The sequence below is a fragment of the Crocodylus siamensis genome, chromosome 9, assembly GCF_052110815.1.
Source record: "Crocodylus siamensis isolate JL-2025a chromosome 9, ASM5211081v1, whole genome shotgun sequence".
Taxonomy (NCBI): Eukaryota; Metazoa; Chordata; order Crocodylia; family Crocodylidae; genus Crocodylus; species Crocodylus siamensis.
Window position 1 is genome coordinate 1,660,826 of NC_143403.1, and position 26,928 is coordinate 1,687,753.

A 26,928-nucleotide genomic window follows, 5' to 3' on the forward strand; every position below is an offset into this window, starting at 1 on the left:
GGCCACTGGTCCCAAGGGATCCACATGACTGCGGCCAATTTAACCCTGGAGCAGGAAAGGGAACGTGCAATAAAGCCTCGGCCTGGATGTCACTCAGGTGGGTCCCAGGTGCGCATCCTGAAGCAGCCGCATCTGAGGGCAGCAGAGACCTTTTGGGCCCAAAGCACCTGCAGTGGAGACCCCAGGTGGAACTGGGCTTGCCCCGACAGCAACAGAGACTACCCCGGAGAAGAGGCTTTGCTTCCCCACAGCCCGCAATGGCTCTAGCTTTCAAACCAGCACACGGCATCTAAAAGGAGCCCAATTAAATGATCGGCAACAGCAGGAGAATCAGCCGAGCTAGCAGATTCCCAGAATAGCTGCACGTGTGGTGCATTGGCATCTCATCAGACACTTACTCCTGGATCGATGCACAAGCAAGAGGCAAGAGGCAACCTTCCTTCCGCTCCCTGCCCGCTGCCCACGGCCTCCTCGCAGCAGCACGTGGGCCTGCCCCAACACCAGGGGCTCCGTGGAAGGCCCGGCCCAGGGAGGAGTCCCTCTGGCAGCCGCTGGGCACGTGGTAGCAGAACTGCCTCGGCAGCAGGCGGGTGCAGGGGGCCAAGCAGAGCCGCCCTCGCTCCCTGCCCTTGTGGGACGTGCTGGCTCTGGATTCCCCCGGGGGTTTACCCCGCCCTGCCGTGCCCACCTCCTCACCCCGGCTGCTATCGCATGAGGCAGCATCGCTGTCAGGCACGACCCTGTCCCTTGCAGGGTTCTGCAGCACAGCCGAGCTCTCCAGGGCACGTGCTCGGCTGACTCCAATTCAGAGCAACACGAAGGATGTACAGGTCTCTCACCGCAGCACCAGGCACTGCTCAAGGACAGTGCACCATCCTCTGCGGTGAGTGCATCTCTCAGAGGAGCCGGCTGTGCCATTTTCGCTGAGCTCAGCTGGAAACCAGATGCAATCCACAGCGCAGCAGCACAGGGGCTGCACCACCCCGTCCCCAGGCGCCAGGGGCTCAGCGAGGAACAGACCTGAAGCACAGCGCAGGAGCGGCCCACGAGTACACGTGGTCACAAGCTCAGGCTGGCTGAAACCTCAGCCAGCTCCATCTCCCTTCTAGCTTGGGGCACATAGTGTCAGCCCTGAGCCTCATTACCATGGACTGCTTGTCAGTGAGGGGATGCTGAAAACGTGCAGCTGAGCAAGGCAAGGCCACGCAGCTCTCCAGGCTCATCCTGGCAGCTTCCTCCAAGCAACACCAGGCAGCCCTGCCCCTGCGCGCAGTGCGGCTCCATGCCAGCCCCAGCCCCAGCCCCAGCCCCAGCCCCTACAACCCACCTGAGTGGCACTAGCCTCGGCTGTCAGTGGGTGCTGGGGGTGGGAAGCAGCCCCTGGACAGCTGGGTGTGCAGGGAGCTCCCCTGCCCCACAGCTTCACCAACTGCCAGGGGGGCGAGAAAGTCCTGGGCCCTGAACAGGGGTGATCTCTGGACCTTTCAGCATTGCAGGGCAATGCCTGCCCCCTCATGGAGCTCAGCCCCCGGGGCCGGCGCTGTGCTCAGCTGGCCTGGGGCGTGCTGCCTCAGGCTTGTTAGGAGGCTGCTTGTCCAAAGGGACTGATGAACAGCAGGGTCACGACAGTCGCCGGCTCTGCTGAGGGTCCGGAGCTGCCCCATGACGCAGGCAGAGGATTCTCGCCCTGCCAGGGGAGCCTCTGTTTGTCAGCACAGCACCCGCGTCTCAAGATGCACGAGCACACCTCCTCCTGGCTCCTTGGAGGTGAGGAAGCAGGCGTGTCTGTCGGTGCCTCAATGCCAGCCTGGAGGTGGGAAGGGGGCTGGAGACAGAGCTGCACTATTTTAGGCAGCTTGGCTTCTACGTAGGAAGCTCAGCCACGGATGAAGCTGTCACCAGCCAGCCCTGAACATGCAGAGGGGAGCTCCTGGCTCTCGGTATCCAGACTTCAGTGTAGCATCATCCCACACATGCAGGCCACCAAGCCAGGACTGCAGATCAGCTGAAGGAACCTGGAAATGCTGATGCTTTTCACATGGTGGGGCAGGGTGCAGGGGAGTGGAGGGGAGGGTGAGCCTTGCAGGCATGGTAGGCCACGCTCCCTGGTCAGCAGAAGTCTGCACATTACTGAAGAGAAGGGTTGCCCATGCAGTACAGCTTGGAGACACCCCTCCTTTTACACTCCTGAGCCTCACCTTGCTGCAGTGACCCCACTGCACTCTCCAGTGATGTACTGGGACTAGGATGGTCGCAGGGCTGCACCTTTGGGCAGGGGTGTTGGAGGGATGCGTGCCCCGGAGATGGCAGACTCATCCAGAGAGCTGGGCACTGACAGGGAGCTGGCTATGTGCATGGCGCTGGCTCCTCTTTCTCAAGTGCATCTACGAGTGGCAGCTGGATGCGGGTTGTGGAAGCACCAGTGAAATACTTGGCATAACTTTTCCCAACACTGTACCTGAAGGGAGCGACTGGGGCAGCAGCCCGAGGTGCTGCCTCTGTCAGGAGCACACAACCAGCTGTTGCAACAGGGGCAGCTAATAACCCTGCTGTAATTGGCATGGTAGGAGCTGGCACTGCCCTGGGTGCCATGCAGCTGCCCTGGACAGAGGTGTGGTGCTATGCCTCTGCTTCTTCCATGCAGTTCATCTTGCTGCCTAGAGGCATGTGATCAGGAGCATAAGGGAGGAGGGGGCTAGAGACTGAACTGGGAGTGGAGGCACACCAGGAGTGGCAGTGCTCATGTGGTACCCAACCTGGGAAAAAATGTGCTCCTTGCACACATATTTCAAGGCTGCTGTCTAGCAGCTTGTTCCTACTTAGGGGGTGCAGCACACCCGAGGCCTGCAGGCCTTCCAGGCACAGCGCTGACGGGCCGGAAGGGCATCATTCAGGGCATGGCCTGGCTGTAGACCTGCAGCCATGCCAGTCCTCTGGGCCCAAGCAGAGCTGGTGGCTGAGGGAGTGACAGTGTTCCCAGTCCAGGCATCTGTGTGACATATTCACTGCTCACACCACCAGCTTGGGAAAAAGAAATGCCCCAGGAACCTGGCCTCAGACTCCAAGGGAGAAGAGTGGCTGGGCAGCTTCACTTCCCTCATGCCTCCAATACACACTGCATCTTTCCTAGAAGCCATCAGTCAAAATGCAGGCTGCAGCACTGCAGCTGTTTGGATGCAGCAGGCATCCCTGTCTCCTCCTTACCGGCAGCATGGAGGGTGGAGACTGCATGAACCAGGGGAGGTGCCTGCAGCGGGTCCAAAACGTGCCTTACCGTGTCCTATTCCCATGAAATGAATACAGGCAGAGCAGGCAGAACTGCTTGGGAACAAGAGACACTTCAAGAACAGGCTTCCCCCCTTCCTGGGCTGAGGAAACAGGCCAGCAGCTCACTGCTGCAATGCGTCCTCCCCTCCCCAAAGCCCTGAATAGCTACTCAGTCCAAAAGCAGCTACTCACTCCACCTCCCCCCTGCAGCAACCGTGTCTCCACACTGGGACATGAGGCTGGCGCTCAGACTCTTGCCCTGGGCCCCCGAGACCCTGTTCAGCAGCAACAGGTACAACCGAAGCGGCGACTACGGTAGAAAGAGGGAGAAGGCCGATACCTCGTGCATCACGGTGCCCAGCTGGAACTGGAGTCTCTGACACAGCTCCCCCAGGTTGGACAGACTGCTGGCCCGCACGGAGCTGTCCGGGTCTCGCACTCCCCTCAGGAAGGCATGAATCAAAGGATCCCTGTACTTGGACACCATGTCCCCTGCAGAAGAGAGAAGGAAGGGGCCAGTTAGGGAGCCACCCCGGGTCCGCTCAGTATCCAGCACAGCAGCCAGACGCAGCTCACAAGTAGGAGTAGCAGTCCCAGTCCTAATGCAGCCTTTCAAAGCCCTGGCTCTCCAGAGCTGGAGACTGCAGAAGTGCAGCTGGCAGATAGCTCTGCCCCTGACACAGGGGTGAGAGGGTCTGAACCCTTTTGGGATGGCTGAAGCCTGCCTGTATCCCGTGCCACCACCTCCTAAGAGCAGCAGGATGTAGCAACTTCTCTTCCATCCAATACAGGGGAACCAGGTACAGACCCTGGTCAAATGACAAACATGCCCTTAATGGTGACTTGCCGTACGGTCTCGGTGCACGGGGCTGCTGAGCCACAAGTACACAGCAAGCCAAAAACCCCTGACTGCAGTGGCCACGTTCTGCCTATCCCACAGCAGAGAGCTTGTCTGCGGCTGCCTCTCCTGCACAGCTGCTTCTGATCCTTGCCTCTAGGAACTGCGCTCTCGCCGGGAACGACTTCATTGTCGTTTGCATTGTGACAGTCGAGGCAATTCAGTGGTGCAGAATGCACAGTTAATTAGCAAGTGTAAATAGTGGGTTTAGAGGCGTGAGCCGGCTAATGAGACACATTTGGCGCACAAAGAGCTATCCGCAAGTGCCGTTACCCAATCTGTAGGCGCTGGCCTCTTCCACGCTCCAGGCAGCACAGGTACCTCCTCAGGCAGGCTGTGCTGGGAGAGGCCAGGTCCAAAGGCTTATGCACTGCCACGAACACTGTTTGGGGGCACCTTTCGTCTGGCCTGAGCAGATGCAGGAAAGAAATGGCCAGGGGCTCAAGAGCACTTCAGGACACCCTCTGGCCCGCCCAGGACAAATGACACACTCTGGCCTTCGGCTCTTTGTAGCAGAGCATGTGGTGCACGATATTACAGGTGTGCCCACCCCTCTGAGCAGAGCCGAGGCCCAAGAGCTGGCCCACGGTATCTGTACCATGCAGCAGCACGGCTGCAGGCTGGCAGGGATGAAGCTGGTGCTTTTGGATGAGCTGAAACTTCAGATGCTTCCACCCCAGGTTTCTTGCAGTAGCACTGCCAGCAGCTGCTGCCTAAAGGGCTTTGGACAGGAGCGGCAGAGACTGAGGGCCCTCGCCCACACTATGCATTCAGCAGGAAAAGGATGATTATGACTCAGTAGTACACCTCAGCGGAGCCAGGGCAACCCCACACTGGATCACTGCCGGCGAGGCAACCAGGGAAGCAGGAGCTCTACTGCTTGTTCCAACCCAAGGCCCAGGGGACAGCGCACAACTACCATGGCCCCGAGAGGGAGCACAGGCCCCTGGCTGGGGCTCTCCCAGCACCCAGCCATCAGAAGGTGGGAGGCAGATACTGGTTCCGAGGCAAGAAGGGACCCACAAGGTCCCAGCCCTCCCTTACTAGTCACAGCGAGTTGCCAGCACCTTCATCAGGAAGTCACGCTATGGTCTTCCAGCCTCGTGTGACGCTGGGGCTGCCGCTACACTTGTGGAGGCAACGGGCCTAGAGCCACCCACCTCCGAGACACAGCGCCAGCAGGAGCTAAAGAGCCACCTGAGAAGGGAAAGCTCTTCAGAGAGGAAGGGGCCCTTCTAAAAGGCTCACAGCCAGGACACAGGGAAGCCCCCACCATGCTGCCCTCTGGCACGGACACAGAACAGACATGCCCTTGGCTTACACCTGCATCCCAGCGCTACGAATAAAGCAGCATCTGGGGGTCTGTCCTCATTAGCAGCGGGACAGAAAGAGCCTTGCAGCGAGCCAGGAGCTAACCCGCTCATCCTAAAGGAGGCCAAGGAGAAAAACCCAGCAGATGTGGGCTGGGACCGAGAGCTGGGGAAGGGAAGGGACACGCTCTTGTGCAACTGCTGAGCGTGCTGGGGAGCTGCACGCCTGCACCTGGGCCAGGGCCTGTTCTGCGGAGCATCAGGAAGCATCGGCTCATCCACCCCAAATGCCTCCGCAAACTCACCGGCTTCAGGGAAATTCTTGCCAGAAGGGCCCTCGGGAGCAGGGCTGTGGCCCGTCTCCCCCAGCCAGCAGGTGCTGGGGAGCTGCGTTGTGAAGAGGAGCAGGGCAGGGGAAGCACCGTGACCACATAGGCGGGCTCCCCAGGGCAGGTGATTGTCTCTGATATGTCCTCCATCGGAGGTCTATATTGAGCAGATTCTTTTTGGTGTTGGGTGGTGGAACCGGAGCGTGCTCCATCCACTCCATGCACTGACCTGGTATTACAGTGCTTCCAGGACTGGTGGAAAAAAAAAAAAGCTGTCCATCCTGCACAGCCTGGTTTCCAGACTAAGCACTGGCAGGCATTTGGTTGGGTTTCTTTTTCCAGGCTAGGATCATTTAGTTTACAGAAGAGCTCGACGAGAAGCGATGTGACACGTGCACAAGCTAAGGACTGTCCGTAGCGGCATGGCCAGCGCTGCTACCTCCCCCTAGTAACACAACAAGGGGACGCACAAAGCCAAACGCATGGAAAGCCCCCAGAGGACTGCTTTCCCTGCAGAGTTAACAGGCCAAGTGAGATGCCGCACACGAGCGAAGGGCTTGGTAGGATTTGCGAGGGGATTTGTCATTTCTGTGAGCAACAAGAATATCTTGCGCTGAATTAGGGAAGATAAATGCTGATAGAAGGGATACTCCCCTCCGTTTCCAAGCCCGAGCCAACCACTGACTGCCCGAGGTCAGGAAGAACCTGCATTTCTCAGCTCCGAATGGCTTGTACCAAGGCGTGTTTTCCCCGCGAGGGACGAGCACTTTCCCAGGCACTTCCAAGCTTGCTTTGTTTCACCTGCGCCTAAATGCAAAGAGGCTCAGGACTCGCACAGCAGCACAAACCCACTCAGCTCTGCACCACTGGCCCACGGTCTGGCAGCCTCAGACGGGTTTCAGCCACTTCATCTTGGCGGGGCTCTGGGGATGTCGTACACAAGATGGCTGGGGCATCCCGGGGACTGCACAGAACCGCACCTACATGGTTTCCCCCTTACGTTACCCTTTCCAGGGGGCCCCTCTGTGCTTTCTCCCCTGGCAGCTGCTCTCAAACCCTCCCTTCCTGCCAGGACTACACAGAAATGGTTAGGGCCACTGGTGCACGGACACCAGCCTCACTGCTCTGGCCTCTTGCTTCTCTTGCTTTATACTCAAAATAGCAGCTCCTTGGGGCAGGGGCTGCCTTTACTTTGGGCCCAAGCCATCCGAGCATCAGAGACCAGCTCCAGGCCCCTCCGCAGGGCAGCTGGGGACACACCTGGAGGTAACACTGCAGCCTGCTCCATCCTGCTCAGCAGCCAGGGGCTCGTGCCGAGACCCAGTGCAGGCGGTGGCAGTCTAAGCACTGGAGTGGCCTTGCTAACACCCACGGCAGCAGCAGCCTTTTCGGCGGAGGAGTGAGAGAATGAACGAAGCGGCTACCCCTCCCTCTGGGAGCCAGGCGAATAATCCCTGACTAACAGGAAGAAACGTCTCCCTTGACACACTTGGAGCAGACCGAGGGCGCTGGTGACGGGAAGGGCCTGGAATGATGCAGATCATGCAGGAACCCTCCGAGAAGGAAGGGGAGAGCTGCCCCAGCGGAAATGGGGTTACTGGTAAGTTGGGAGCAGCAGTCTTGACTCAGTCGCCGCTTTGATCCCCCGCCACGAGCAGCGTCAGGTTGCACAGACCCTGTTCCTCTCAGTCGGAGGCAGATCCTGGCTTGCCCAAAACCGTCTCCTGCCAGGCGCGAAAACGCTGCTTTGCAGTGAAGCTGCCGCGAAGGCCGGAAACAGGCGCTCACTGGAGGCAAAGTCCGCACGCCACAGAGATGCCCACGGTGCCACCTGTCCAGGGCTCTCCCCCAAAGCCCCCGGCCCTGCCACAGCACAAGGGCCGAGGAGAGCAGGCAGCGGCTGACTTGTCAAGGCTCCCCTCCTCCCCTGCCCATCTCCAGCAGCTCCAGGGCCAGATCCCTGTTCACCAGCTACATGAAGGATGGCCCACTATTTCTTTATTCAGTGCTGGGCACAACCCAAGGCTGGCACCCCATCCTGCCCAGAGAGGCACGCGTGTAGCAGTGGCAGATGGAGACCTGCCACCCTCCCACAGAGTTGAACTTGCAGTGGCCAGCTGAGTGGCTTTCCCAGCTCCACGCTCCCTAGCTGGCTGGGCTACCCAACCCGCTGCTGGAGGATTACCGGGGTCTCTGCTACTATCTAAGGCTGGGTCGTTAAGATATCCCCAGTCTTGCTTTGCCCTGACCACCTCCTTCCACCCTGCCCACAGCAGCAGCAGGTGGGGAAGTGGCTGCTTCAAACGGTTCCTTTCTTCTATGATGCTACATTACTGACCCTGAGACGAGTCAATCGATGCTGGTACAGTCGTTTGCTAGGTACTTGCTGGACCAGGCCACTAGGACGTGCCCGGCCACGCAGAATGCGAGGACCTCGCTCCATATGGTTACCAGAGATGTGGGAACAGTGCAGGGGGTGAAAGGATCCCGTCTTGGAGGGAGACGACAAAGCAGCAGCAGCGATGCATGTAATTCGTGTCTAGCAGCCACTTATGGTCAACATTACAGCCATAAATTCGGGGCAATTAGACAACTTCCAGCCAAAGCGGTCAGCTGGCTGCACCTGTGCTCCAGCTCCAGAGCTTGACCTCCGCCACAAAGCTCAGTCTTTCCTGTCTGAAGAGCAGTTGAGAAAGAACGATGCCCCCAGCCCGCCCGCCCCCACCTCTCCCGGGCTGTCAAGAAGCTGAGATAAGTGGCTCAGCTTCTGCCTCCGCACTGTGTGCTCCCAGCATGTATCATGGCATTAAACTGCCTTCGTGCTGGAGCAGGCTCCTGGTCTTGATGGGACTTGTGAATGCAGCCACTGCCGAACACTTCCTGTGCCTCCCGCACACACCAAGGCCCACGCCTCTGTCCCCGTTGCTGTATTCGGCTTCCTACCAGCCATCTCTGTTCCCACGCAGACAGAAGGGGAGTCCAGATCCCTGGTGATCAAGGGCCGCCTCCCTTTAGATTCGGGACAGACATGGCGCGAAGAGGCTTCACACGTGCCACCTGCCAAGACCTGCCCTGCAACGCAGCTACAAAAGGGAGCAGTTCGGTCTTTGTGGCCCTTTAGTGCTGGGCTTCTGGACCTGCCCGGCGATCAGCCGCTGCCAAGCGCTGGCTCGTGCCCAGCCAGCTGCAAGTGCGCACGTTCTGCCCAGCACAGCACGGCAGGGCAGGAGGGCCAGGCAGGCCAGCCCTCCATTCAGGCCAGCCCGCTGTGCACAGGCTCATGTCCAGCCGTGCTGGCTGACCAGGCGCTAACAGCACAGGGGCGATATGCTGATCGGGCCTCCTCACGGCTATTCTCAGTCCCCACCCAGCCCAGCCAGCTAGCCCCAGCTCTGTTACTTTCAAGCAATTGCTCACACGTAAAAGCCTCTCAAGCCCCCTGCACTGCTCAAGGGCCAGGCATGCTGCAAACCTGTGGCCCTGGGGGACAGCGCCGACACCAGAGCATCGCGCTACGAGCGCGCAGAGGGAAGGGCTCCAACTCGTGCATAAAGGGGGCAACTGAAGGCGGCCTGGGAAGCGCAGGGTGAAAGCGCGTGAGAGCACCGCAAGGATGAACAATTACAAGTGCAGGCTCGTTTCATGTGGGCTCTGTGAATGCTTCGACGAGTCAGGACCCGCCAACAGGGAAAGCACAGAGGATCGTGCAGGGGAGGCGTGCCACAGGGCCGAGAGGCCTGAGCACCGGCCTGCCAGCTTTGTTCCTGGTCCTGTCCCGACGTGCCAGGCACAGCAGGGCTCCCTGGGACTCGCTCGGGGGGGCTCTATCCCCCAAAGGACAGCAGAAGCACTAAAGCTGAAGCCAGAGTAGCTGGGGGGGCAGAGCATACCAAGAGATCAGAAATGCTGGGGGCATGTGGGTCGCATCCCAGCACAGAGCACAGCTCTCTGGGTACCTGGGCTGTCTAAGGCCCCAGTCCCCTGAGGACCCAAGCGTAAGACCCCACCATTCCCTTGGGTCCAAGGTTCCTGGTCCCTGGCCCCCTGCCTCCTGGAGACCCCACCTCCCATCCAGCTCCCTGCATCGGGCCAAACACCCTCCCCTCCTTCCTGCTGTCTGCTACTGGGAACAGCCCCGCGCTCTGTCCTGAGCTCTCGGCCAGGGCTGCCACCTCCAACCCAGGCCTCTTGCTCTGGGGAGCAGGAGAGGAAAAAACATATGCATTTTTTTTTTAAAAGGAGCAATATCCCGCCCTGCCACTCCGAGTATAATTATGTGATTATCTTTAAAGACAGGGCCCTCTGCCAGCTGCAGCTCGTGTCTCCAAGCCAAAAGAATTTTCCCGCAGCTGGTGGTTTTTTGGAAAGAGGCTGGAATATCTATTTAAGGGAATCCAGCTCGCAAGAGGTGTAATCCTACCCCTGATAGCAAAAACCGCCTGATGGGAGAGCGGGGAAGCGGCGGGTGAAACACTCCAGGCCACCCAAGGGTCTGCAGAGCCCACACTGACAGCAACGGAGGGTCTCTGCCTCCCTGCAGGGCGTGGAGGGAGGAAGGCAAAAGTCAAGGCAGGACTGTGCGGGGCTGGAGCAGCAGCTCAGAGATCCCAGTAAATCCAGCCAACAGCAATCGGCACAGCCACGTCTGAAGGAAAGTGTCGGGGAGGAACACCAGTGAAGAGACGGCCGCTCCCTGAGCCCCGACAGCCATCGCTGGCCTCTTCACAACAGCCTGTGGAAGACAATTTTCCCCAGCCCCAGGAAGGAGACCTGTGCTGAAGATGAGCGCAGATAATACCCACTCAGGAGCTAACATTACTAAACCAGGAAGATGCCCAGAAAGCCGCATGGCTAAGCCGAGGCTACAGAAACCCCCTGCCCGACCCCGCTAGAAAAATGCAGAGCACGTTCCCACCTGGCAAATGCCGGCGGGAGATGCTGGGTGCCTGCCCACACAGCACGGCACACAGGCTGGGCAGAGCTGCTCTGAGCAGACAATGTAGTGCCCGAAAGGGTCCGCAGCAGCTGGCAGCTCCACACGCACCACGAGGGCACTGGAGCCAAGGGCACCGTGGGGCGCTGGCAATAGTGCAAAAGCCCCCCCAGAGCAGATAAGGCTGGTGTGAGCTGAAGCAGGATGCGGGCCTCGCTCACAGCCCTCCCAGCAGCCCCAAGCTGCATGGTTAGATATGCCCGATGCCAGGCAAATGGGAACACACACAGATGGGCAAACAGCTGGAGCAGCTGGGAACTTAGTAAAGAGTTAAGTACAATCAACCCCAAGCACAGTCAAGTCAGTGCCACAAAGGGGGAGGGATGCCTTCTGCTGCATGATGAGCCTCAGCTCAGCAGCGACGGGAGGGAAGGGGGAAGTGTAAGCGAGCAGGCAGCGCTGGTCCCTACCAGCCCCAAATCTCCTAGCTGCACAGACAAAGCTGGCACAGACAAGCAGCTGCCCAAGCAGCACCAGGATCCGTTTGAAGCAAAACCCCCGGGCACAGAGTTGCCCTCATGTCCCAACAAGCTGCTCCCAGCTTCCATCCTGGGGAGCCAGCAAGCACCAGGCGATGCAACAGGTTTACAGCACATTGTTGACAGATAGGTAATTCCTGAACGACCCCCTGCGAGACAGGCGAGGGGATTAGGGAGCAGTAAATGCCACACATGGATCACAACGTCCTGAGGGCTCAGCTGGGCCAGGCGGCAGCGTTCAGAGGTGACAAACTCTGCTGTCAAAAAATGACTCTGCTTCTCCTGGCCAGGTCTGGGCAGGGGACAACACAGCACTTCTAGTGGGAGCTGGCTGCATCACCAGCTCCGAGGTACCTTGGTGCGGGTCTGCTTCCAGCTACGATTCAACCCACCAAAGACCTGAGAGCAGGACTCTCAGCCACCCCGCGTCAGCAGCCATGGGGTAAATGGGGAATGCTGACCTCTCCCAAACCCATAGCAGCCAGCTCCAGCACCCCCAAGAGGGTTTTGGAGCGCTCCAAAGGGGATGGCTTTAGCTTCCCTGGGCCAGCGAGAAGCTGTAAGGGGAAACAGGCCCAGTCACGGGCCCCTTGCACTGCTCTTGCCACCTCCCTCTGACCCTGCAGGATGGCTCTTGGAGGGCTGCTGCATCCAGCAGCCAGAGCCCAAGACCCCTTCGCAGAGGGCAAAAAAAGCACAGGGATCCTTGATCCCTTCCTGCCTTGGATAGAGGCATCACAGACTCCATCCATTTAGCCCAGTCTGCAAGGGGGAGGAAGCACTTTGCAATGAATTGTGTCATAACAGCTGCCCGAACCCCCTCGTCCAGCTCCAAGTGAGCCCTCAGGCCTGTGTCCCCAGGCCTCTCCCAATGCCCCCTTCAAAGCACAGCCGAGGCATTCGCGGGGGACGAGGTCCAGCATCCCCAGTCTGGTGTCTGGGCTCTTGCCTCTGCGCTCTCTTGAGCAACTGCATGACTCAGCTGCCGAAGTCACAGGTCGGCTGGAGGTGAATGGCAGGTGTGGGGCAAACACAACAGCACATCCTGCCCAAACCTTCCTGTCCCCAGGGAAACATGGAAGCTTGGACGAGCCTCAACCATCCACGAGGCCGCCCCTGGCTTCTCCTTCAGACTTGGTTGTGGGCAACAGGCTGGGGCGTACACGGAGGCAGTGGGGAGAAATACCAGCTCTGTTACAACACAGCGTCGGCCAACCTTCCTGCCAGCAGCTATTTAAAGAGCCAGGCAATCTGCTCGTGGGTGCAGTGATGGGACTGGTGCCCAGTCTGTGACAGGAGGTGTGAAGGCTTTGAGGCAGGCTGGGGGTCCACTGTGCCAGGGCCTGAGATGCACAGCAGCCTGCTACACCAGGGCAACCCTCTCTTCCCAACTCCACAGCCACGCCACTACCGCAGCGATAAGTGGGCTCAGCTGGAAGCGGTGGTAGCTGGTGGGGTGCTGCTCCTCACAAGAGCCTCCAGGTCCTGGCTCCAAGTCCAATAGGCTCTGGGCAGTCTGCCAGGCCTGTACTGCCCTGCAGATGTGGGGGAAAGGACCAGGGGGATGAGTCTACTGGGTCTGGGCTTTGTGTTGCACACAATACAGGTCCATTTGCTAACACACAGGGGGAACAAGCCTGGACCCAGGTTGCTCCTGGGCCTGGTTTGTGGGAATGGGCAGGTTTTATTCTTGTGGACATGGGTGAGAGCAGAAAGTGCCCAGTGCACCTGAGCAACGTTTGAGCAGCGCTGTGCAAGGGCAGTCACCTTGTGCGTGCAGACTAGATCCTCCACCACAAGCCTGGTTGCAGCACAGCATATAACAGCCTCAGTTAGGATGTGCCACCATGACCCTCAGCTGGGCACACCTGCTGCTATGGCAGGCACCAGTGCACTAGCACGGAGCTGGGGAAGAATGATTGTATTAACCACCCCGTCACAGACTCACCCAGCGCCCGGGTCGCTCGCATCAGCACCTCCCCGACTTTCATCCGGGTCTCGACGGTCTGGGTCCCTGTGGTACCCCGTGCCGTGCCCCCATACTGGGCCAGCAGGCTGGGCAGGACTGTCTCTGGATGCATGTCGGACAGGAGGGCAACACCTAGAGGGAAGAACAGAGGGCAACCCATCTAAAATAAAGAGCTCATGGGGGGAGAGGAACTGGGGAGAGTAGCTGAGGAGAGAGAGGGGCTGCAGACAGGGCTGGCGTACAGAGGGACCCCAGCATCCCTCTGTATGCCAGGACAGAAGCCCCAAGGTCCCAGCTGAGTTTACTGTTGCTTTGCTCAGAGCTTCCCCTGCCTCCCAGGGGCCTGCCCTTCACCAGGAAGGTCAGGTCCTCCCTGAGGCAACAGGCTGCCATTCAGCAGTAGCCTACAGCTCCCACTTCCTTCCCATGGCCAATAAACCTCTAAGAGCATCCGGCCCAGAGGGTAATCAGTGCAGGTGGGAGGAGCAGGAAAACAGGTCTGGCAACTGCGAAGGGCACCCCATTGGGGACTGATTAGAGCCATAAAGCAACACGGCTCCCACCAGAGCTTCCCCTTCCCCCACTACCTGCCGCTGAGAGACTGCTCCGCACACAGGGGCTGAGGCGGATATAGCCGTCATCCACGCATCTCTGCACGGCGGCAGCAGGGCCGCGCAGGCACGCACCAGGGCACAGAAGGAGATGGGGGGTGGGATCCGGAAATGAAGACTGCCTGCGGTGGGAAGGGACAGGCTGTGGGAAACCTAGCCATACTCAGGTGATAGCTCATGGAGTATCAATAGCCTTTGTTCACCACGTCATCAGCATGCCTGCCAGTCTCCCAGACAGCCCCCGGCTCCTGGTGCGCCTGTGTCTGTGCGTGGAGGCGTCTTGTGATCGGTATCAACCTGGGAAAACGACAGGCAGCTGCGGTCCTACGGGCTGAGCTAGCAGAGCCTTTCACCGGTGGCCAGGGAAGGGGACACGCGTCGCCCGCTCTAGGGTGGTGCAGGGCCTGCTAGCCAAGGGGCGCCCGGCCGCCCTGCCTGCAGGGAGGGGGCCGAAGTCCCCATCCATGGCCAGGCTTTTGCGGGGGAGAGGCCGGCGGGGAAAACCCTGGTTCAGAACGCACGAGGACGAGGGGAGGTGTCGCCGAGAGCTGTGCTGAATAGCGCTCTGCAAAGCTCTGGGGACAGATTAGCTTCATTCAGCCGAGATCCATTTCAGTTGAGCTTGCCTCGCCATGGGGATCGTGGGAAAAGTGCAGGGATCAAAGGCTCCCAAGAAGCCCATCTCACTCGAGTGCCAGGCCACACTGAACCAACAACCCTTTTCGGCCCCTCCCGGAGGCTCCCACCTCAGACCTGCCTCGGGCTGATGTGCTGTAGTGAGCCGACTGGCAGCTGCGGGCACCAACTGCACGTGCTCAGAAATCACCAGCCAAGCCCCAAACCCGAGGCTGGCTTAACCACTCTCCTTACCCAGGGCTAGAAGCCGAGATCTAGCGATTTCACTCCAGGAGCCGGGGTTTAAAGAAACACCAAACACCCCCAGGCTGGCGGCAGAAACAGGCCCCTGCCTAGACTCCACAAGACGGGGCTAGCTGCGGCTCCCTGTGCCCGCTGGGATCCCCCTCCTCTTCCGCCTGGAGGTACGGTGGCCAGGGCTGCATCGTCCCTGGCTGAGCTGCCTGCCGATGCATGGAATAGGCTGCGTCCTCTGCACCTCTCACTGGCCCGGGGCCTTATGCCCCTCTGTGCTGCCCGCATGACCACAGCTGCTGAGATTTCCCTCCGACTACGAGCTTAATTTCTAGACTGAGGCAGCGGCTCATACCCCACCTGGTTATGAGCACATTGTACAGCTCTACTCAAATCCCTGCACTGAGCCAAGACGCCAAGGGTAGCTAGCAGGCTAGCAACTTGGATGCCAGTTTGGAAGATGCATTAATTAACAGTTGGCAGCAGGTGTCCACTAATTAGCACTGGTTAATACCCATTGACTTAGCACCTACTTAGTAAGCCAAGCATCACACAGTGCAAGATACTTGCGGGGAGAAATGCAGGATAGCTGCGTTCAGGCAAAGGCAGCTCAGACATAGCTGCTGGTCGTCTGCAAGGTCTCTGCTGCGATCCGAGGCTGGCAGCGGCTCAGAGCCCATCCGAACACGGGCACCCTACTGCAGGCAGGGCCTGGGAACTAGTCCAATAGTCAAATGCATCCAGCTGTCATCAGCTGTTTTAATCAGAGAACCAAGCTCAGGAGCACAGGCTACAGCAGATCACTCTGGTTTGCAGGTCCTGGCTGCAGTCAGCAGGAGGGTCAGGCGGACGCAGAGAAGTGGCTTTAAAAAAAGAAATCACAAGAAGGGGCCAGGAGGGCTCCTCAGGGGGAATTATATTGGAGGCCCAAAGTGGCAGAGAACTGGAGGGCAGCAAAGCATGGTCCCCAAAAGGCGCGCGCTCGCTCTTGGATTGATCTGAACATTGGGGGACACGGAGGTGCTACAAAGCCGTACGGAGGCGGAGGAGCAAGGGGTCAGGACACTTCAAGACGGATGGAAAAAAAGACAGTGTCACGACCACAGCAGAGTCCTGGGAGCCAGGGTAGGGCCTGCACAGCCAGCCTCTGTCCAGGATCTGCAGCTCTGGGGCCTGCAAACTTATTCCTGGCTGGAAATACCAGTGTCATAAAACTTGTCAGGGAAAACTGCACAGCAGTGGAAAGAGTCCCTGGCTGTGCCAGGCACTGAGTCAGTGGGGAAGGCAGAGAAAGGTACATCCAGCTCCCTACCCGGTCTCTTAAAGTTGCAGCCCTCTCCCTTCAACCAGGGTGGTCAGGGGCTCCACACTGACTGCACTTAGCTCCCACCCACCATGCAGCAGAGCACTGCCAAACAGCCTCTCCCACCCCATCGCTCCAAGGGGTGCAGTGGGCTCGCTCCATTTAACAGTGACCACAGCTCCGGTTCCAGCACCAGGATGCACGCCGGGATGACGGTCCAGCCTTAGGAGCAGCAAGTGGCCCTCAAGGAAAGCAGGGAACCCTGTCAAGTGCCTGTTACTTCCTCTTGCCCTCTGCCCTGCCTCCCGCGGGCAATCCCAGCGCTCCACAGCCACTACTGCCTAATTTAGCCAGCGTGGGCTTCTGTGCACAGCCAGTGACTCAGCCCTGCGTCAAGGTTAATCAGAGCCGTACCTGGGCTGCCAACTGGGTGAGCAGCTGCACACTGCACATTAATCACTGGAAGACTATTTAAGCAGCCGCTTGCATTTCACCTGCAGGGCAAGGAGAACCTCGCTGCGCTCAAGACCATGCAGGCAGAGAGGGGAAGGCATATTGATAACCTCATTTTCCAGCTGGTTTTGAAGGCTGCCTGTTCCATTGCATCAATCAGGACAAAGCAGCCTTTGCTGGATTTCCTCCGTCTCCTTCCCCTCACCCAGCCAGCAGGAGGGACTGGATACAAGCCGGGGCTTGGGGCTCTCGTGAGCTCAGGCTCAGCCGTGAGCTGACATGCTCCGGGGCACAGCTCATCCACCCCGCACTGCTTCATCTAGGATTTCTGCTGCACTGCAGAGGGGGCCAAGACACAGAGTAACCAGACGCATGCTCTGCAGGGATTTTCCTCCTCGGGTCTTATGCACGGTCTAAGCAATGGCTTGCTCAGTGCTCCAAGAACCTGGCCCCTTGCATGAGGACAGTCCCTTCCCAAAGTATATGCTGCCTGACCCCAAAAGCCCGTGATACACAGGAATGCCCCTGCCATGTACACAGAGTGCCGCATTCAGAGGTAGAACTAACACCCAAGTACCAGAACAACCTGGATACACACACTAGCTTCAACCAGTGCAGCAGGATGAGGCGTCTGTTAGCAACTTGGACCAAGTGCCAGAGGGAGAAGGGCAGACTTCTAGGCATTTCAAGTTGCTACAGAGACCACTGCAGGTGTAAGCAGTGCCTGGCCTGGGCTTTGTCAGCACCGTGCACTGGGTAGAACACACGTATTTCCCTATTCCTAATTCCCAGCAAAATGTTTACATGTGGACCTGCCCAGAGAAACATCGCGTTGCGTGATGAGATACGGCACCTTCCACTCGGGCTGGGGCCCCTGCTGCAGTAGGTGTTACCCTCAAGAGAGGCCCCAGGTTGCTGGATGTGTGGGTGAGGGTCCGTTGCAATTTGGAAAGGACAAGGTATGATGAGTGTGCAAGACCACCTGCCAAGAGGCGCCGAATCTATTCGGTGGAAACAATTTATCCGCTCTTCAAGGAAGGTCCCTGGCCCAAAATGCCAGTCCCTGGATACTCTGGAACGACATTCCCAACTGTGCCATCACCGGAAAGCCTGGCCTCTTTGTAGGGATGACCTCCAGCTGCTGCTGATCCTTCTTTTGTTTAGGACCCAACTGAAGTATTCAGCAACCCCTGTATTTTGTATTTGGCAGCACTGGACCATGGCTGTTTGTTGACTTTGCTCCCCTTCCTTCTCTGCTCCTCACTCTCAATGGCCTGCTGCTCCATGGCCATCCTAGAGCTCATGTGGCCAGTCCCAGCGGAGGACAGCTCTGGGATAATTAAAAGGTCTTTGCTTACTCCTTGGATTCTCTCCTTCACCCCAGCCATGTGGTTATGAAAAGGAACAGAGGAAGGGAGGGAGGGAGGGAGGCTCTGGGAAACTCACTAGTGGCTCACAACATTCCCATACTCTGAAGCCACAAGGAGGAAATACCAGTCTAGCAGATAGCTGCTGCTTTCTTTTGTTCATCTCCACTGTGATCATAGGAAAGGTGAAGAGAGTGTAGCGGAGATGCAGAACCTGCCACTTCAGCATCGCTGAGCAACCTGCAAAGCAGGCTGAGACTTAAAAGACAGGATTGTACCAATCCAGCCTTCCACCAAATCAACCGCTGGCAGGAGGCTCCCTAGATGGGCAAGACCCCTTCGGGTTAGGGCCTGGCAATGAAGTGATAATGAGAGGGAAAGGAGGGGCACTGTACACCTGTGATGCTGCTGGCTCTAGAAGTTGACAGCACCTTGCCTTGGCTCTCATACAACCAGCCACAACCAAGCACCTGCTGGGGGAAGCTGCATGGTCTCAGTCCAGGGTTCGTCCACAAGGCTTTGTCCTCTAAATCCTAAATGCCACCCTAAATCCTAAGTGCTGGGCAAAGGCTTCCAGGTCCTTATTAGACGAATGATTTCAGTTGCATACACAACTTGCTCGGCCAATAAACAGAGCCACCTTTTGAAAGCACCTGGCAGCACTGCGTGAGAAGCTAGGGCGGAGATAAGAAACGGGTCCCACACAATAGGACTATAGCCAGATTACAGCTTTTCTTAGGAAGCAGCAAGTGCCAGTCTTGCAGGCTCTGTGTGCGCTGTGTCAGTAAAACATGTCTGCACAGCTTGTAGCTGGTTAGTTGGAAAGAGCTTTCCTTTTTTGAAAGAACAAGAAGGAAAAAACCCTGCTTCATTCCAGCTACTTTGGGTCTCCCAGGCACTGGCAGCAGTGGGTGTTTCCTAGCGCAAGGACCTCCTGGCTTAGAAGGAATTTTGGACAAGCCTTTGCCTGACCAGCAGTTCTGCTGAAGGAGTGATCTGGGCTGCTGTTTGAATGGGTGCATCTCCAGGGCTGCAAGCACCAGGCCTCACCTACTAGAGGCTACGCACCACCAGCAAGAGGTACCAAACGAGCATGCGTGGCCCCGCTGCAGATGCAGGGACAGTGCGATCACACTAGTGCAGCATATCGCTGCACCCTGGTAACCACACAGGGCCTGCCAAAGCAGCCAGACTATCACAGGGATGTGGCTAAACTGCTTCCAAGTCCCACAGCCCGGCTTGGTTTCCTCTGCCCTGTAGATCTACCAAGGCACACAGCAGCCTGCACCCTACTTTGTCACTGTTCTGCTGCCTGTGCTGACATAGCTCAGGGGTCTTTGGCCCCTGCGACCTGTATGCCTTGCCGTCACTGTGATGGAGAAGCCCCATGGCTTGCCATACAGCAGCCATGCTGCCTGCCTTGGCAGAAGAAACAGTGATTTCCATTGCAGCCAGTATCTGTGGGATCTCTACATGTGCGTTCATAGCAGGGCAGCTCTCTAGGTCAAGCTCTCATCTAGACAAGTGGAAAAGATGAAACACTGGCTCTGGGGGCCATGCCACCCCTAGGACCTGAGCAAGCAAAACCACATGGATTTGAACTACAGGCGGAGGGGCCTGGCACCTGCATTTCACCAGCAGCAAATGTCTGGTTTCCAAGGGATTGCCCCACTGCTGCTTGCCTCTGACTTCCCCAGGAAGAAGGACATTAGGGCAAGAGAGCACATTAAATCCCCAGCACGTGCTGAGCAGCAGAACGTCAATCCAAGGCGGGACTGGCAAGTCAGCAAAGCCAACGAGCACGCGTGCAGTGGCTGATCAGTGGGCCTGTGATTTGTGGGTTGGAATCAGAACGCGTGGGACAAGCCAAATGGTAAGTAACTGGCCGTGGGAGCTGCCCTCCAGCACGGCTTGCAGGAGGGAGCTTTCCTCCTCTGCACAGAAACCCAGGCAGGACCAATGCCACTGTGTGCATTAGTCACATTGGGTGGTGCGCAGGAGCTAGGAACTGTGAGTTCCAGACTGACCTGCTTGGCCCTGGCAGGACACCATGCAGCTTCCATGGCAGACAGCTGCCACAAGGAACCCAAACCCACATCAGACTGCTTTTTCTGGTGTGCGAAGGAGTTTTCTGGGCCAGACCCATGGCAGGAGGGCAAAGGTGTAGGGCAGTTGCACTTTCCTGGTGGATGTGGCATCAGGACCCGTTCACATGCCTTGGCAGTAACAGTGATTTGACCTCCCATTGTGGCTCAGGGAGGCAGGTCTGTTGTAGGCTGGGCAAAAGCCTGGCGATAACCAGAGGAAGCCTAACTCACTGGGGCCAGGAAGGCAGAGGTAAGCTGCAAAAGCAGAGCGAGAGCTGGGGATGTTTTTGCCTTTTTGGGTTACAGAACCCAAAGAACCGTGCCTGCCTAGCATCCCCAGAGATGCTCGTGGAAACCATCCACGTGTGGACCGGCTGAGAAGTTGTCCAGTACCTGGGGGAACATGGCTCCCCCGATATTACACCAGGCCACGTGGCAACTCCTTGCAAAACAGCATGAGAACAAGAGTGGGGAGAGGTGCAGCAAGACAGGAGACTGCTGCTTCTCCTAAAATACAGAACAAAGACCAAGTGTTCATAACTCGCTGTCACTAGAGATCGAGGCAAGTGGCTAGCTTCCCATGGTCAGCAGGTGACCCTCTCGGTTACTGCAGCTAGCTGCACCAGCAGAAAGAGAGGACCAGGTGGAAGAGCAGAGTGACGAACAGTGCCATGCTCAACAAATTGCACCCCCAGTTTGCTCAGTCTCTGCTCTTCCTTCTCTCCCCACTGCAGTGGGCCACAGCCCATCACTGGCAGTGCGACAGGGTAGCTCCAGCTACTGCTCTACAGCTTTAAGTACTTGAGGGAACCACGTGCTTTTCTGGCTTTGACCCCTGCCACCTTGCTGCTGCTACATCTCTGCCAAGAGCATGTCGCAGTTTCCTCACCTTGTCACCTGAGAATGGGCAGGATTAACACCTGTCCCTGCTGCCCCATACAGGTGTTAACCAGCCATCCCCAGACGCTCCTGCTAGAGCGCACATTCACATGAGGCCTGTTCTGAGCAGCAGGAGGGAACCTGACCACTGCCTGGGGGAGAACAACCTTGCAGAACAGCTATCTGAGAACACTGTGGAGTCTGATGCTTCCCTCTGACGGCTGCCAGAAGCCAGATGAACCCAGTTACATTTGCACCAGCTGCTCTATGTGCAGGTCACGAGGAGGTCCTCCAAAGCTGCTCACTGCAAGGGCACCAGGGGCAAAAGACTGTTCATTCTCTGATCCCAAGTAGCTGTTCATGGTTTGCAGCCTATGCAGGCCTATGGCCATTCCCTGCTGCATTACTCCAGAAGAGAAAGGTGCATGCGTGTAGGTCACAGCAGCTTTCTCTGGAAGGTGCTGCTGAGATACCAACTCCCATGGGTAAAGTCCAGCTCTAGGAGGGGGAGACGGGCACAGAGTTGAACAGGCTTATCCCTGGCTACAGAGTGAGAAAGGGGCACAGCTGGGGTAAGACCTCAGAAGGGCTTGGTTCTCCCACCTCCTCCCCAAACACTGGTGTTGCAGCACTGTAGTGGAAGACACATCAGCTCAGGAGCCACTAGGATGGATGCACGCAACTGGCAGCCCCTAAGGGAATCAAGAAGACAAAACACAGGCCAGGCCCTGCACTCACCTTGGATGGCAGAGAGGTACACGAAGGCATCCTCATGCTCCATGTTCTCCAGGAAAACCTGAAAGAACAATGTGCCCCAGTGAACTCCATGGCACAGCCTCAGCAGAGCCCCAGTCCTGCCTGCTGGCAGCGTGCCTCCCTCCCCTTCCTGCCCGGCAAAGCCCAGAAGGAAAGCCTGGGAGCCCTTGTGCCCACAGTGGTCAGCAGGACTGTACAAGCTGTGCCTCCTTCACCCTGCTTGGTCCCACTTCCTGCAGCCAACTGCAAAACCTGTGGCAGCTGCAGGTACTGGTAGCAGTGGGGCAACTTCATGGGGGAGGCAGGCAGCAGAGTTTAGACTTTAAGCACCTCAGAGGCAGCTGCAGCTTCCAGCAGAGGGGAGCCATCTTTCTCCTCTGCCACGGTGGTGGGCTGGGAGTTTACAGGACGTTGCAAGAGGGGCTCTGGCATTTTAAAACCTGCGGCCAGGCAGCTGTCCACTGCCTCCCGTGCCCAGCACATGCCACTGCAGCCAGCAATGATGGACAAGCACATCGGAGGAGGCTTCTGCCAGCGGGCATCCTTGTAAGGAGGCTTCAGACCTCGCAGCCCACTGAGGACACTGAGCTGTCAGAGGACCAATTCTCTCAGCATCACAGTCTGCACATGGCATAGGCTAAAGGTCTGAGGCCCCAGTCCTTGCTGCCATGCTCACAGGTAACACTGCTGCGAGGAAGGCAAGAGTGGCCCAATGCTCCAGAACGCACAAGGGACCTCAGCTGCCTGGGACAAGTCAGCGACCAGGCATGTTGGCTTTGTGCAAGGGGAGGGGGAGGAAATCACTGCGTCTCATGCTCATAGACTGCACGGGGTGGGGTGGGGGGGAGGAGGGGAGCCCCTCAGTAGCTGCAGGACCCCACAGGTGTTGTCATGTTATAAGTGTGAAGACAAAGTGTGAGACTAGGGAGAGCCAGGGCAGGACCACATGTCTTGCACACCACCTATAAGCAAGCCCTGGAGGGAGTGGTGACTACCTGGAGGAGTTTCTCCTGTATCTTAAGGGCCTCTGGATCCCTCCGTTCTATGAGGCGGGACAGGCTCCGCAGGGCAGCTGCCCGTGCTGGGACATCGGGGTCATAGGCAGCAAAAAGGAGCTCCTGCAGCTGTTGTGGGGTCTGTCCACGGGTGCTGTGGCCTGCCCCGGGGCTCTCAGCAGGACGCTCTCCCCCTAGACTGCATTCCTTGGTCTGCTCTTTGGGACTGGGGGTAGCAAACATGCTGCTGCGTGCGTGGCTAGGATCTGGACTGCTGCATGGCTGCCCGGTGCTAGTCCCAGCTGCCTGGCCATCAGGGCTTTCTGCAAGGCCTGCGCAGGTCGCTTCTCTCATCCCGCTCAGTCCTGGCTTCTTCCTCAGGGCGCTCTGGACAGCCGCACCAAGCGTGTGGGTGGAGAAGGCTCCATGAGTGCAGATTGTGATGCGCAGGTCGGCAGCGAGCTCCTGGATGACAGGCTCAGGGTGGATACAGGAGACCTGCTCCAGAAGGGGCACCAGCTGCTGCAGGACAGCAAAGTCGCTCGACCTGAGCTGGAAAAGAGAAGGCAGAAGAGCACTTGCACGGCCTCAGACCCAGACGTGCATGCCCTGGCTGAGAGTGCTCCCGAGAACATCCCCCTGGGCCAGTGCACAGAGGGAGGGAGGGAGTGCTGGGATGCGCTGTATGAGGGAGCAGGACCTCTTAGGAAACCATCACTCTGGTAAGCACGCAGCACTGATGGCGGAGACAACAACATGCCCAGAGCTGGCAGGTGCGAGCACTGGGTGTGGTGGGACTGTGGCCTTTCACAGCTCCCCATCACCCTGCTGGGTAACATGGCTGGAGAGGACCCAGAGCGCATCCTGCATGGGTGTTCCTCTGGTCAGGCTGCGCGAGATGGCAGCTCACATGCGCTGAAAGCTGCCATTGCCATGGTCTCTCCAGAGTCCTCTGCAACCTGCACGCAGCCAGCTCAGCCCAGCACAAGCTCTGCAAAGTAGAGGGACGCCCTTCCTGGGCTCCACATGGGCCTGGCTCTCAGTGCAGCACATACAAAGAACACACATGACCTGAACAAGCCACAGGATGGGAGATTTCATGACCAGCTAGGCAAGTCCAGCTGCACACACAGCTGTTCCCAAGTCAGGCATCTTGACACCTGCACATGCGACTGCACAGAGCATGCTGCAAGGCCCATCCACTAACTGAGGAGCAGCATGACGAGGGCCAGGCTCCCTGAGTGCAGATGGCGATGCGCAGATGGGCGGCATGCTCCCATAAGTGGGGGGGGAATGGGGATGGGACATAGGAATCTGCTGCACTTGAGGCTCAGGCTCAAGTCAATCTCTGGTTCATGTTTTTCTGGCTGCGACAGGGAAGCAGCTGCTGGTTCAACCTGCCTGACGCCTCCACACAAAAAGAGAGGGGCTGAGAGCCCCCGTGTCATCAGGCAGGAGAAAGGATGCCCTGGACTTCAGCATCCATGGGAAGCCAACCATCCCCACAGCTGGCAGCAAGACCAATCACAGGGTCATTATCAAACACAAAGACCAGGTCAACTTCCCCTGAAAAGATCATCTGGGGATGAACATGAGCTGGAAAATGAGGCACTTCATGCTAGGCTGTAAGTGTTATTTAACGAGTGAAAAACAGAGCAAAGCGCTGGGTTATTAGCCAACAAACATGACAATTACAGCAGATTTCTCACTTGGGGCCAATGCCTCAATGGAGCCATTGCCAGGGCCTCAGCACCCAGGGAAGATGCTGAGTTGGGGAGGGGAAGGGAAATTGTCTAGATCAATGGTTTTCAATCTGTGGTCTGCAGACCCCTGAGGGTGCACAGACTATGTCTAAGAGGTCTGGGAAAGATGGCTGCAATCACTCAAAGGTATATGAACACCCATAGTTACCATTCAAATGGGTCCACACCTCCATTCAACATTTTTTAGGGGTCTGCAAATTTAAAAAGTTGAAAACCACTGGTTTAGGATATCACAGAAAATGAACTGAGCAGGAGATGTCTTGATTCAATGCAGTACAGAGCCTGGAGGAAACCAGTAAGGGAGCAGATCTAGGGCAGGGGAGTGGGGAGGGGAAAAGCAGGCCAGGGCTTCTGCAAACCCCAAAGGATCACTTCTCAGCTCCCATCAGGAATGCCCAGCCCAGCCCCTCCACCAGCCTGGACTCCCAGGAGACACAAGCACCTGCATCAATGAGAGGTGGTCTGTCTGACCAGCCTAAATGTGATAACCTCCGTTCTGGTATCTCTGCAAGGGCCAAGATACCATCTGCTGCTCCTCAGGAAAGGAAGTGTGGCTGCCCCAGCTGCTGACAAGCAGGTCTCCTATCAGGCATCACTGATGCAGACCGTTTTAGGCCCATCTCAATAGAGAAACACTATCCAGGACTCCAGCTTAAAAGACCAACCTACAGAGCAGCTTCGAGGCCTACCCAACACCATGGTGAGCAACAGCTGGGACCCCTGTGCTGCACACCCAGGATGCTCCGCTGCCATTGCAAGATCACAACTCCCCGGGGAGGCCAGTGGGTAGCTAGAATGGGGTGAGGGGGGCAGTGCTAACAGCCGGGACTCCAGCAGCTCTCTCCAGCACCGGGGGAGCGGCTCACTCTGTGGCACCATGAAGCTTTCCCATTTGATCCATGCTCATCCCAAATTTCCAGGGGGGAAGGAAGGCAGGAGGGGGGCAGAGGATAAGGCGATGTTTTCAGCTTGTTCCCACACTTGGACAGCAGCCTCAACCGCGACAGCCCAGCTCTGACACAGCTCCAGCAGGCACAGCACAAAAACGGAGACCTCCCCATTGTCACGGGCACACACGGTTTTGTTGGGGCACAGTGGGAGGGGGTGTTAACTGATGCATCTGAGCTACTCAAGGCCGTCTCTGTAATTTATCTTCTTGGGTAAAAATTCCATCAGATGCTGCAGCAACCTGTCCCAGTGTCCTGCATCTGCCAGTAGCTGAGGAGAATGAGAGCTCTTACCCCACCTCCACTTCAGGGACCGGGGAAAGCAAGGACTTGGCCCTACAGCCTGAGGCTGTTTGTGCACAATTATGCAAAACTTAGATGGCCAGGTGTGGAGATCCATTAGAGACAACTGCCATCTGGCCCCAAAACCTCTCTCATGCAATAGACCTGGACAAGTTAAGCTGGTTCCATTAACAATTGCTAATGAGACTCAGGTCTCATTCAGGAGTGGGGCTATTAAAAACATGCACAAGAGTGGAACAGCTTTCAAGGTCCTGACTCAATTGCTTGGCTGGGATCTCCATGTCACGCCCACGGGGGGGGGGAAGGGCAAAGCACAGTACAGCCAGGGGCAAGCCTTGCCAGGGGCAGGAGTCAGGCTGAGGAAGGGGAAGAGTCCGTTCTTGCTGGGACTTTCATGGCAGGCAAATTTTACATCACAGATAATAAAAGTCAATCATGTGGGAGCCGCCCACCTTATCCTAATGGGACATTCCCAGCACTGGGTCAGAGGAAGGTGAAGCCCTGTCTGTCAGCCCTGGGCAAAATTCCTTCCCAGCCCACATCTGGCAGTCCTTGAACCCTACATCCCAAGTGAAAAAGTCACCAGTCACACCCAAAGCCCCACTCACACCTACACTGCTGAGGTTCTGCAGGGGGTGGAAAAGGGGCTTATCCTCCCCTTTGTGCACTGGGTCCTCAGGACAAGGTCATTAATGAGCCCATCATAGGCTATTCCTGACCAGGGGCAGCCTCAAACAAGTTTTCTCCTGCTTTAAACACCTAAGACAGTGAGACCCATGCAGGTTTCTTTCATTCTTTAAGACTTGCAAACCACTAGCATGTTTTGGCTGGTTTGTGAAGATAAAGGATTTTTCTTCTGCTATTCCTAGTCATTTAACCTGCAAATAGCTACAGTGAATTTCCTTTGTTCACGGGCAGCTGGATGAGCTGGGTGCAATGTAGGGAAATGAGGCAAAACTGGAAAAGGAACTGAGCTGCAAACCCAGCTGACCAACAGCACCGTGCCCCCTCAGCCTCCAACACACGTGATACACAGCATGTTGCAGGAGTGCTGTTTACTGCCTACATTTCATGCACGTGGCTTTGCAGCACCATCTGGTGCACAAAGAGCATGGCATTGTCCTTACAAGATGTCCCACAGGTGGGTCAAAGCTAGAAACATGGAGCAGTTTGCACCTGAGGAAGAGCACAGACCAGGCATGGGCTCACCACATCTGGGCAGCAAGGTACAGCCAGGGTGGCACAGAAGACTTGAGCTGCCACCTCCTGACTTGCAAGTACTTGGCTGGGCACAGGCCCGTTTCCTAGGCCTATGCTCAGGATGTGGTCTCTGACAGAGGCAGTAATAG

The 26,928-nt window shown here is 57.4% G+C and overlaps 1 protein-coding gene across 3 annotated transcripts in view; it reads right to left on the reverse strand.

Moving 5' to 3' along the window:
• Window positions 1-26,928, reverse strand: part of TANGO6 (transport and golgi organization 6 homolog) — a 54,662-nt gene that overhangs the window by 4,605 nt on the left and 23,129 nt on the right. For all 3 annotated transcript variants that reach the window (XM_090062316.1, XM_090062315.1, XM_090062317.1), the window contains 4 exons: window positions 22,567-23,118; window positions 21,554-21,611; window positions 13,225-13,377; window positions 3,608-3,759 (listed from right to left, as the gene is read on the reverse strand). In XM_090062316.1, coding sequence (XP_089918442.1) covers window positions 3,608-3,759; window positions 13,225-13,377; window positions 21,554-21,611; window positions 22,567-23,118 — 915 coding nt within the window. The remainder of the gene's footprint in view (window positions 1-3,607; window positions 3,760-13,224; window positions 13,378-21,553; window positions 21,612-22,566; window positions 23,119-26,928) is intronic.